This window comes from Theropithecus gelada, chromosome 3 (genome assembly GCF_003255815.1).
Source record: "Theropithecus gelada isolate Dixy chromosome 3, Tgel_1.0, whole genome shotgun sequence".
Classification (NCBI taxonomy): Eukaryota; Metazoa; Chordata; class Mammalia; order Primates; family Cercopithecidae; genus Theropithecus; species Theropithecus gelada.
Window position 1 is genome coordinate 68,322,372 of NC_037670.1, and position 12,398 is coordinate 68,334,769.

Below are 12,398 nucleotides of genomic sequence, written 5' to 3' on the forward strand. Positions count from 1 at the left end.
GTACTGGTACCTCCAAATTTTAATCCAACACTTTCTAGGCCACCTCCTTCCATACCTATAAATATCTCCTACAACTGCAAGACACTCCATCCCCACTGCCTTAGATATGTTTACTGATTTACTCAGTGTCCCCAATGCCACAATCATGTAAGCCCACCACCTCTACTCCTTGGATACACAGCCTATACCTCTTCAAAACCCTTGTATTAGTAAGGGCTCTCCAGAGACAGAACTGATAGGGTGAAGAGGAAGAGGGGGAGAGAGAGAATGATTTTTTTTTCTTTCTTTTTTTTTTTTTGAGGCAGGGTCTCACTCTCACCCAGGCTGGAGTGCAGTGGCACCATCTCAGCTCACTGCAACCTCTGCCTCTTAAGCTCAAGTGATTTTCCCACCTCAGTCCCCCAAGTAGCAGGGAATACAAGTACATGCCACCATGCCTGGCTAATTTTGGCATTTTTTTGTAGAGACGGGGTTTCACCATGTTGCTCATGCTGGTCTCGAACTCCTGGGTTCAAGCAATCTTCTTGCTTCAGTCTCCCAAAGTGCTGGGATGACAGGCATGAGTCACCGTGCCTGGCCGAGAAAGACAGATTTTTAAGGAATCAGGCTGGCAAGTGCAAAGTCTGCAGGGCGGGCTGGCAGGCTGGAGACCCACGGCAGAGCTGATGTTGCAGCTCAAGTGTGAAGGCTGTCTGGAGGCAGAATTCCTTCTTTTCTGGGAACCTCAGTCTTTTCTCGAAGGCCTTGAATTGACTGGATGAAGCCCACTCACGTTGTGCAAGGTCATTTGCTTTACTCAAAATCTATTGGTTTAAATGTTAATCTTATCTTTACAAAATGCCATCTAGATGGCTGTGTAGCAAAAAAACTAGACGCTGTGGCTAGCCAAGGTGTTATGTAACAGACCTTCTCCTGCTGTGGCCTCAGCCTATAGGCCTACTGACCTGCACCTCCCTGAGTTCTTGTGACTACCCTGGTCCTCAACACTGTGCTGCGTCATCCTTGGTAGGACGGTAAGACCCATGATTTGTGTGTCAGGGACAAAACCTAGAATTTTTAAAAATAGAACTACAGCTGTCCTGCCTTTGGGTGGATGTGGCAGGTGCTCACTAGGATAGCAGCATGTGGATGTAAGGATCTGGTTTGCTTACAGGCCCCCCTGGAGGTGTGCAGCTTTGCCACGATGCCCAGGCTGCCTGAGTGTAAAAGCCATTGGTTTTGAGTCACTGACATTTCATGCTTTCCTGATCCCCATAGTGTGTTGTTTTTTCCTGCAGATACTTTTCTGTCCAGTCTGTCTTCTGCTGGCACCTGTAGTCAGTCTTCGTCTTGTCATGGTATTTGTTCTTGATCATCTTGGTGATGTTGTACTGCGACCGCCATGCCATACTGTATTGTGGTAACCGGCTGCTGAAATCACAGCCAGGACACATGGGGAATCTCCTTGTGTCTGGCAGCCTGGGCCGTACCTCTGGCAGGAGTGGGTGCTCCCTTTGTGGCAGGTTGCATTGCTGCACTGAGGAAATGCTTTCATGAACAAAGATCCCAAAGGCCATATTAGCACTGAGCCAAATCAGGTCTGTTTCACAATCATGCATGAGATTATGGGATGACCTCAGCTGCACTTATACAGAGTATGTAATTCTGCACGAGTGCTGAGAGTTACATAACACACACTTCAGCTCTCTGAGTTCTGGATTTAACAGAAATCAAATCACGTCCTATGGGTGTCAAGAGGAGTAAGAACAGGCAGACGACTGAGCCTGCAATGACCCCACACTGACCCTGCTGGGGACATGGGAGGGCTTGAGGCAAGGTGACGAGGAGACTCAGAAAGAGGGCTTGGCAGCTATCCATATTGGGGCAAGGGCAAACTTGTGACAACATGGTCTGTGCAGACTGGAAACAAAGGGACTGACAGTTTGGACTCAGCTACATGCAGGCTTATGAGCAAATCAGGGACTAACCAGCCTCTCCTGTCCTGGCGTCTCATGAAGGGACCAATCAGTGTGACCATCTGTAGCAGTTTAAAATATACTCTATCACTTTTATTCCAATGATTTCATTCTTTTTTGGGAAATTTCCAACATTCTGAGGAGTACTGCTAGAGTGGATTTTTGTCCACAATCTATGAATGTAGGAGTTACCCAAAGTTTTCGGTAATCTCATTCCACTACTCAGTCCAAATGCCTGGGCAAGTGCCCAGGAGGGTGGAAATACCAGAGGCACTAGTCATCACAATGCTGGTCTCCCCATGCCGATCTCGCCTCAGACCAGCCCATCCCAGACACCCAGTGTTGTTACTGCCTGCGGGGGCTGCAGTTTCCCCAAACAGAGTTGAGGCCTCTTTGCATCTAGTTGAAGTTTCTGTGACACTGTCCTGGCCCATGATCTTGAAGCCATGGAATGACCTCTGTGTCCCTGTGGGTCATACTCGTTCTTTATAGCAAGTATTGATAGATGCGAGAATCACTTCTCCAGCCCAGGCTCCATTACCTATGATGGCAGTTTCCCTTCCTCTAACCCTGTGAGCATGACAGGAGTAGATTTACAGTATTTAAAATTACAGAACCTGGTAAACTAATAATTGGTTCTACTTCTTTGTTTTTTTTTCTTTGAGAAGGAGTCTCCCTCTGTCACCCAGGTTAGAGTGCAGTGGTGCGATCTCAGCTCACTGCAACCTCCGCCTCCTGGGTTCAAACATTCTCCCCCCTCAGCCTTCTGAGTAGCTGAGACTACAGGCATGTGCCACCATGCCCAGCTAATTTTGTTTGTATTTTTAGTAGAGATGGGGTTTCACTGTGTTAGCCAGGATGGTCTCGAACTCCTGACCTCAGCTGATCCACCCACCTCGGCCTCCCAAAGTGTTGGGATTACAGGCGTGGGCCACCGTGCTGGGCCAATTGGTTCCACTTCTAACACAGACCTGACCTCTTTCCAGGGCACAACTAGGAGGCTGGCCCATCCCTGCTCTGTGTCCCCAATTTACCTTACATCTTTGCTCTTACATCTCCAGAAAACATTCTTCCCTTCCCACCTCCCTAAATCCAGCCACTTCTCGAATAAAACGACAACTACCTGCTCTGCTGATAAAGGGTCTCCCTTCTATCCTTGGTCCAACTCTAGCCCACACCCCCGCACACCTCTTCCAAAGCTCTTTGCAGCTAACTCCACAGTTTCCTATCACGCTGTATGTGTGCTATTTGCTTCTTTACACACGACCTTTTTTCTAAAAAGAACAGGAGGCTCTGGAGAGAAAAGTGGGGATGCCTGCTTTGTATGTTTCCTAGAACCCACACATAAAACATTATAAATATTTGATTTTTTTCTGATTATTTGGTTTTTAGGTCATCATTAATAGGAAATATAAAATTTGTCAGACAAGATTCTATCTTTAAGTTAAATAAGGGCAAACTTAACAATCTGTTAAGACTATTTCTACACAAGCAGGCTGGCGAGCCAACCCCCAACACTCAGTCACATGACCAGAAATGGTGAAGCAGGACCCCACCTGCCTGCAGCCTGAGCCCTCCTTGGTCTTCAACCAGCCCATGAGCTCCCGCCTCTGATCACAGCAGGCACTACTCTCCTGACAAGTCTCAGTTCTACAATTTCTCCTTCAGGCCACCTACACTTTTTCCTTACAGAGTCTCTCAGACTCTCCTCCTTTTCAGTGAAAACATCTCTGTCCATTTAGAATAACTGCAAACCTGGCTCCTTCACAGATTTGGTGAGGACAAAAGCAAACTTCCCACATAGTTCTGACAATTACAACTTCAGGAGAAGGAACACTATAAGCAGGACTGTTTTACTATTGCTATTCTTGAAAAGTTGATTTTATATATATATACACACACACATATATATAGATTTTATATATATATGTGTGTGTGTGTATATATATATATTTTTTGAGACAGAGTTTCGCTCTTGTTGCCAGGCTGGAGTGTAAGGGTGTGATCTCGGCTCACCACAACCTCCGCCTCCCAGGTTCAAGCTATTCTCCTGCCTCAGCCTCCCAAGTACCTGGAATTACAGGCATGTACCACCACACCCGGCTAATTTTGTATTTTTAGTAGAGATGGGGCTTCTCCATGTTGGTCAGGCTGGTCTCCAACTCTCGACCTCAGGTGATCTGCCTGCCTCAGCCTCCCAAAGTGCTGGGATTACAGGCGTGAGCCACTGCGACTGACCGACTTTAAATATTTTTTTAAAGTCCATATGCACCCAGGGCTCTGGGTTATGTTGGTGAGCAGAATTCCATGCTGGAACATGGGGCCTTGACGATCTGCCTTGCACACCTCTCTCTGGGCCTTACCTTTTTCCCTTCAGTGTCGCCACAGTAAAACTGCTCAGCTTTGGTCTTGCCCATCACCACGGGGTCAGCAGCCTCAAGGTGGGAAGGGTTGGCCACCAGGGACAGGGTAATGTTCCTGTCGGTAACACGATTGATCCTGCGGTGATACATGCCCAGGTGGTACTTCACATCTCCAGAGCCCTGATGGGGTAAACAGTGAATTTGCACCCTGCACCCTGGCCAAGGAGATGCTCAGTCTCCAAAAGAGCCCTTTTTTTTTTTTTTTTTTTTTTTGAGACGGAGCCTGGCTCTGTGGCCCAGACTGGAGTGCAGTGGTGTGATCTTGGCTCACTGCAAGCTCCGCCTCCTGGGTTCACACCATTCTCCTGCCTCAGCCTCCCGAGCAGCTGGACTATAGGTGCCCACCACCGCGCCCGGCTAATTTTTTGTATTTTTTAGTAGAGACGGGTTTTCACCGTGTTAGCCAGGATGGTCTCCATCTCCTGACCTCGTGATCCGCCCGCCTTGGCTTCCCAAAGTGCTGGGATTACAGGCGTGAGCCACCGCGCCTGGCCTAAAAGAGCCCTTTTAAACGGGAATTTTTTTTTTTTTTTGAGATGGAGTTTCGCTCTTGTTGCCCAGGCTGGAGTGCAACGGCACGATCTCAGCTCGCTGCAACCTCCACTTTCTGGGTTCAAGTGATTCTCCTGCCTCAGCCTCCCAAGTAGCTGGGATTACAGGCATGCGCCACCATGCCTGGCTAATTTTATATTTTTAGTAGAGATGGGGTTACTCCATGTTGGTCAGGCTGGTCTCGAACTCCTGCGATCCACCTGCCTCAGCCTCCCAAAGTGTTGAGGTTACGGGGCATGAGCCACCACGCCCAGCCTTATATGGGATTTCTACTCCCAAGAACCCAACGTAGAAGGACATGGAGGCCTTGTCCCAGGATCATTCTCATCCAGGGCATAGGGAGAATGTCCCTCAGCCAGAGGGGACACACCCCTGCACTCAGAGTGGGGCTGCCGGACCTCTGACCAGGAGGTGGGCCACTGGCCACCTTTGTTCCAACACTAAAATTCTTCCAACAAGGAAGGCAAATCACAAATGGTACAGAAGAACCAACCCCCATAAGTCATTCTAAGAAAGAAGTAGAGCCAGGGGTCTTGTGTAAGTTGGGGCTATGCTGGATGTGTCTCTATGCAGGTGCGTCACCTCATCAGCTGCCTCCAGCTTTGAATCGAATTGACAGAAGATCTGTTCCAGCTCCTTCCTGATGACATTTGCAAGCACGTTCAGCCGCCCTCTGGAACATACCGGAGAGTAGGGTGAGCAGAGCCTGAGGTCACGGCTTCCAGATGGCAGATGAGGGTGTTACAATCCCCTCTCCCTCCCCCAGGGCACGGCACCTCCTTGGTTTACAGCCCAAGGATAGCTGTGAACTGGAGCTAATGTGGGAACTGAGCCTGCTGGGCAATCAAGGCCATGGTAGGCAGCAGAAAGGTAGAAGGTGCAGCAACACCATGGGCCTGAGGCTTCCTTACCCTCCTCCCTCCCTATACCTTCCCTATTTTCACAGTCTTGGCCTCCCCTCCAATGTCAGGAAGCAGCCTTCCCTCCAGGTTAGACCCCAACCAGGGAACCTGGGTTTAACTTTCATAAAAATGCAATGTAAGGCCAAACGCCAGTCTGAAACTACATGTGGCTTTGGCTGTGATCATGACTTTGCAGTCTTCCAGAGGCAGGGAATGTGAGAATCGCCTGCAAAACAACACACCCTCAGGAACCAGATGAGCCCAGACTCACAACTGGCACTCAAGGAGGAAACAGCTGCTCTCTCAGTGCCTTTACCTGGTGCCTCCTACACAGCCCACAGGGATGGTGAGAAACCAGGTGGGGCGCGCCCTTAGCCATACCTGTGTGGCATGCCCATAATCACGTAGTCCACGCCGTTCTCACTCGACTTGTCGATGATGGTCTTGAGGGCAGGGATCAGTACCTCACAGCCTTCTAGACCAAAGCGCTTCTCAGAGGACCACTTCCGCTGTAGGAACTCCTCAAACCTGGACAGGGAACCAAGACACCTTGAAGGGCAATGTCACTCTTCCTGATCCAAAAGAGGGGGTTCTGGGCCAGGCACGGTGGCTCATGCTTGTAATCCCAGCACTCTGAGAGGCCGAGGTGGGCAGATCACCTAAGGTCAGGAGTTCGAGACTAGTCTGGCCAACATGGTGAAACCCCACCTCTACTAAAAATGTAAAAATTAGCTGGCTGTGGTGGTATGTGCCTGTAATCCCTGCTACTCAGGAGGCTGAGGCAAGAGAATCGCTTGAATTCAGGAGGCAGAGGTTGCTCTGAAGGCTGACTCTACTTGCCTGGTGTCTCTTCACACATTTGCAGCTGGAGCTTTGCCTGCACCACCCCAAACCCCCTCTCACCTCGGCCAACAGGCTGCACACAGGCCCGAACAATAGAGGGTCGCTGCTTCCCTAGGAATGTCTGCCCCATGGCCCAGGGCCAGACCCATACCTGGTGGACCGTACAAGCCTGGCCAGCAGGGTCCGCTTCTCCTCATTTGTGAACTGCATGATTCCAGGGGTCTCAAACTTCTGCCGGATCCACTGGCACTGCTCCAGGTCATTGATGAACATGAACTCCACCCCAATATGCTGGCAGTAGGCCATCTATTCCATACAGAAACACACAGTCAAGGGGTTTTTTTTTTTTTTTTTTTTTTTGAGACGGAGTCTCGCTCTGTCGCCCAGGCTGGAGTGCAGTGGCGTGATCTCGGCTCACTGCAAGCTCTGCCTCCCGGGTTCACGCCATTCTCCCGCCTCAGCCTCCGAGTAGCTGGGACTACAGGCGCTCGCCACCTCGCCCGGCTAGTTTTTTTGTATTTTTAGTAGAGACGGGGTTTCACCATGTTAGCCAGGATGGTCTCGATCTCCTGACCTCGTGATCCACCCGCCTCGGCCTCCCAAAGTGCTGGGATTACAGGCTTGAGCCACCGCGCCCGGCCCAGTCAAGGGGTTTTCTAACCAGGCCTGGCTGAATGAAGAGTGCTGACTGCCCATTCAGGCAGAAGGAGGGGATGAGCAGGAGGCTTGTTCTAAAATGTACCTCAGTCAAGTGTGACTGAGGATGGCATGGAGTGGCTGCCAGGCAGAAGCCCTCTTCATAGGGTCATGAAGTACTTCCTTCGGGGACCTGGGTCACTTGTACACAGAGAACCTCCTAGCCTTCCAAGGGCCAGGCCAAGGAACAACCCCAGTTCTACTCTGTTACCTTTGTGGCAAGAAGCACAGACCGCAACAGTTGTAGAACTGGGTCCTTCCCCAGGGAAGACAGGCTGTCATCAAGGTCAGACCTGTACCAGCACCCATGACAGGAAATACCCAGAGGGTGTCACAGGCTCGGTAGCTGTTTAAGATCTGCAGGTTTTTAAAAAATTTTATTTATTTATTTTTTGAGGCAGGGTCTCTCTCTGTCATCGAGGCAGGAGTGCAGTAGTGCTATCAGGGCCCACTGCAGCCTCAACCTCTTGGGCTCATGTGATCTTCCTGCCTCGTGTTTTGAATTTTTTGGAGAGATGAGGTCTCAATATGTTGCCCAAGCTGGTCTTAAACTTCTGGGCTCAAATGATCCTTCTGCCTCAGGAGCAAGATTGCCCGTAAGACAAAAGTCAGGATCCTGAGCAGGTCAAGACGTCCTGCACCACATTCACACCCACAGCTAGGTGAGGAAGCAGCATCCAGATCTGCAGAGCTCAGCAGGGAGGAAGTCAGGAAGAGGAGAGGTGCCAGGAGCGAGAGGAGGCACCAGGCTCTTAGAAATTCATCTCGGGGCTAGGCGCGGTGGCTCACGCCGTAATCCCAGCACTTTGGGGGGCTGAGGCAGGTGGATCACGAGGTGAGGAGTTTGAGACCAGCCTGACCAATATGGTGAAACCCCGTCTCTACTAAAAATACAAAAATTAGCCAGGTGTGGTGGCGCGTGCCTGTAGTCCCAGCTACTCAGGAGGCTGAGGCAGGAGAATCGCTTGAACCCGGGAGGCGGAGGTTGCAGTGAGCTGAGATTGTGCCACTGCACTCCAGCCTGGGCGACAGAGTGAGATTCCCTCTCAAAAAAAAAAGAAAAAGAAATCCCTCCGGGGCTGCCCTCATCCTGGTACTCCTGCAGAGGCCCAAAGCTCGATCTGCACAGCTGCCCTGGAGGACCAGAATGAGAGTCTGAGAGCAAACTGCAAGTCAGCATGGAATAAAAAGAAGACAGGCCCTGATGTGGGCCAACAGATACTTTACAGACCCCCAAAGCCTCCTCTAACTGCCTTTACAGCAGCCACTGCTGCCAGAGTACTTTGTGTTTGGTCCTGCTCAGCAGCTCTCATCCATGAGCCCACTTGGTTTTCACAACAGACAGTGAGACCAGCTGGCATGAGCAGTTAAAGGATGTGCTGAATCTGAGACCAGTCCTGTTCTTTGCAGAGGAGGGTGAGCTATCCCTGCACACATGCTTCATGACCATGAAACAAAGCAAACTTTGCCTGAACTCAAAATTATGGCCAACCACAATACTCTAGTTATTATCCAAGTCAAAAGAAGCAAAATCTTGCCTAGAAACTAAAAGAGAAAGTCCTGCTGGGAAAGACCCTAGTATTTAAGTTTTTTTAAAATTAATTAATTAATTAATTAATTTTTGAGACGGAGTCTCGCTCTGTCACCCAGGCTGGAGTGCAGTGGCGCAATCTCGGCTCACTGCAAGCTCTGCCTCCCAGGTTCACACCATTCTCCTGCCTCAGCCTCCTGAGTAGCTGGGACTACAGGCGCCCACCACCACGCCCAGCTAATTTTTTGTATTTTCAGTAGAGATGGGGTTTCCCCGTCTTAGCCAGGACGGTCTCCATCTCCTGACCTTGTGATCCGCCCGCCTTGGCCTCCCAAAGTGCTGGGATTACAAGCATGAGCCACTGCAGCTAGCTTTTTTTTTTTTTTTTTTTTTTTTGAGACGGAGTCTCCCTCTGTCGCCCAGACTGGAGTGCAGTGGTGCGATCCTGGCTCACTGCAACCTCCACCTCTCGGGTTCAAGCGATTCTCCTGCTCAGCCTCCTGAGTAGCTGGGTATACAGGTGCATGCCACGCCCGGCAAATTTCTTTTTGTATTTTTAGTAGAGACAGGTTTCACCATGTTAGCCAGGATAGTCTCGATCTCCTGACCTTGTGATCTGCCCGCCTTGGCCTCCCAAAGTGCCGGGATTACAGGCGCGAGTCACCATGCCTGGCTATTTAAGGTATTTTCATTAACCCGTTTGTTCCCTCACAAACTTCATGCTGAAATTTGATCCCCAATGTTGGAAGTGGGGCCACATGGGAGATGTTTTGGTTGTGAGGGCAGATCCCTCATGAGTAGATTAACGCCCTCACTCAGAGGTGAGTGGGTTCTTGCTCTATCAGTTCCTGAGAGAGCTGGCTGCTAAAAAGAGTCTGGCACCTCTCTGCTCTCTCTCTTGCTTCCCCTCCCACCATGTGATCTCTGCACAAGCAGGCTCGCCTCTGCCTTCCAGCCACGAGTGGAAGCAGCCTGAGGCCCTCACCAAATGCAGATAGATGCCCAATTAGATTGTGAGCCAAATAAACCCTTTTTCTTTATAAATTATCCAACCCCAGGTATCCCTTTATAGCAATACAAAAAGGACTGAGACAACCCCAAACCATATTTTCTTTCTTTTTTTTTTGGGAGACTGAGTCTTGCTCTGTCCCCCAGGCTGGAGTGCAGTGGTGTGATCTCAGCTCACTGCAAACTCTGCCTCCCGGGTTCACGCCATTCTCCTGCCTCAGCCTCCTGAGTAGCTGGGACTACAGGTGCCCGCCACCACGCCCGGCTAATTTTTTGTATTTTTAGTAGAGACGGGGTTTCATCACGTTAGCCAGGATGGTCTCGATCTCCTGACCTTGTGATCCGCCCGCCTCGGCCTCCCAAAGTGCTGGGATTACAGGCATGAGCCACTGCGCCCAGCCAATCCCCTCTAATTTTTGAAAAAGGTACAAATTGACCACCACGTCACACGATCAATAGCTTAAGATGTCTGATTATACCACCAATCTAACATACACATACATTAAATGTAAGTAAAGCATCACCATCAGGCAGGGTGCTGAGAAGTTTATGCAAATGTCTGTAAACTGTTGTGAAAATGGAGTCTTCTAAGTTGAGGCCACTCTGGGGCCAGGAGGGCGTACAGCCTTAGACTCCTGGGTACAGGTCCAACTGTCTCCGACAACAAGAGCCAACTCCAGGGCTCTGGCATCAACTGGACTGAAAGGGAGGCAGCCCTTCAACATGCTTCAGCTCCCTACACCCCCTTCGTATGATGAAATTGGAACTACTTGGGATGCAAGATTCAGAGAGGAAGTTAGCCATAGGGACATCAATGCCTCTGCCCCTCATTTTGCTGTCTGGGAAGGAAGGTGCTGAAGAGGCCCCCGAGAGATGACACTGTGATGTGCTATGGAGATGGTGACTCTATGGGAGCTTTCCAATGTGAGAGCATGTTAAGGATGAGCTGCTGGGGCCAGGCGCAGTGGCTCATGCCTGTAATCCCAGCATTTTGGGAGACCAAGGCAAGAGGATCACTTGAGTCCAGGAATTCAAGATCAGCCTGGGCAACATGGTGAGATCTCATCTCCATAAAAAATAAAAAAATTAGCCAGGCATGGTAGTGCTCTCCTATAGTCCCAGCTACTCGGGAGGCTGAGGTAGCTGAGGTAGGGGGATCGCTTAATCCCAGAGGTTGAGGCTGCAGCGGGCCATGATTGTGCCACTGCCCTCCAGCCTGGGCGACAGAGTGAGACCCTGTTTCAAAAAAAAAAAAAAAAAAAAAAAGGAAAAAAAAAGATGAGCTGCCAGGCTCCCCACAGGGGACTCCTCTGAGGTAAAAGGTATTAGTGCTGAGTCTACTCTTAGTGCAGACTGGTCTCACCAGACGGCTGCTGTAACAGAAAATACACTGAGGGAACTGGGTAGAACACGTGAGCAGTGAAATAATTTGGGGGTAGGGCCACTTGGAGAAGCTATATGGGGTGCCATTTGTGGGGGTCCAGGCAACACAAGAACTTCTATAGATCAGCAACATTCAATAGAAACATTACGTGAGCCACATATGTAATTTATTTTTCTAGTAGACCCACATGAAATTTTCCTATTTTATTTGACCCAATATATCAAACATTGTCTTTTCAACACTTAAAAAGTCATTAGGCTGGGGGCGGTGGCTCAAGCCTGTAATCCCAGCACTTTGGGAGGCCGAGACGGGCGGATCACGAGGTCAGGAGATCGAGACCATCCTGGCTAACACGGTGAAACCCCGTCTCTACTAAAAAATACAAAAAACTAGCCGGGCGAGGTGGCAGGCGCCTGTAGTCCCAGCTGCTCGGGAGGCTGAGGCAGGAGAATGGCGTAAACCCGGGAGGCGGAGCTTGCAGTGGGCTGAGATCCGGCCACTGCACTCCAGCCTGGGCGGCAGAGCGAGACTCCGTCTCAAAAAAAAAAAAAAAAAAAGTCATTCAAATATTCTGTACATTTCAAGTGCCCAATAGTAACATGTGGCTTAGTAGGCAGAACTAGAAACTATCGTCAGTGTGGTCATGCGGGTGCAGATAAAGGCGACAGGAAGGACCCAAAGGTTCATTCTTCTTGGATTAAGCCTTATCACTCCCTCCTGGTGCCTAATACATCCCATTAGCCATAAGCTTCTGATGCTGGCACACAGTTCTAGTTTCCACCCCTTTCTCCCCAACAAGTGAGGAAGGCAGGCGGTGAAGCAGCTCCAAGATGAGATGCTGACAATACTTCAGGATGCTCATCATAAACTACAGAAAGTGCCAGCACTGGACACTCAGGTTTTTTTTTGAGATGGAGTCTTGCTCTGTTGCTTAGGCTGGAGTGCAGTGGTGTGATCTTTGCTCACTGCAACCTCCCCCTCCCGGGTTCTAGCAATTCTCTGCCTCAGCCTCCCACGTAGCTGGGATTACAGGAACCCGCCATGACACCTGGCTAACTTTTGTATTTTTAATAGAGACAGCATTTCATGATCTTGGCCAGGCTG

The 12,398-nt window shown here is 50.0% G+C and overlaps 1 protein-coding gene across 5 annotated transcripts in view; it reads right to left on the reverse strand.

The window, feature by feature from the left end:
• The window catches only part of OGDH (oxoglutarate dehydrogenase), a 96,823-nt gene that overhangs the window by 22,153 nt on the left and 62,272 nt on the right, over positions 1-12,398 (reverse strand). For 4 of the 5 annotated variants that reach the window (XM_025381113.1, XM_025381114.1, XM_025381112.1 and 1 more), the window contains 4 exons: positions 6,827-6,981; positions 6,214-6,360; positions 5,513-5,603; positions 4,319-4,498 (listed from right to left, as the gene is read on the reverse strand). In XM_025381113.1, the coding sequence (XP_025236898.1) occupies positions 4,319-4,498; positions 5,513-5,603; positions 6,214-6,360; positions 6,827-6,981 (573 nt within the window). The remainder of the gene's footprint in view (positions 1-4,318; positions 4,499-5,512; positions 5,604-6,213; positions 6,361-6,826; positions 6,982-12,398) is intronic. The other variant, XM_025381115.1, reaches the window with a different exon arrangement.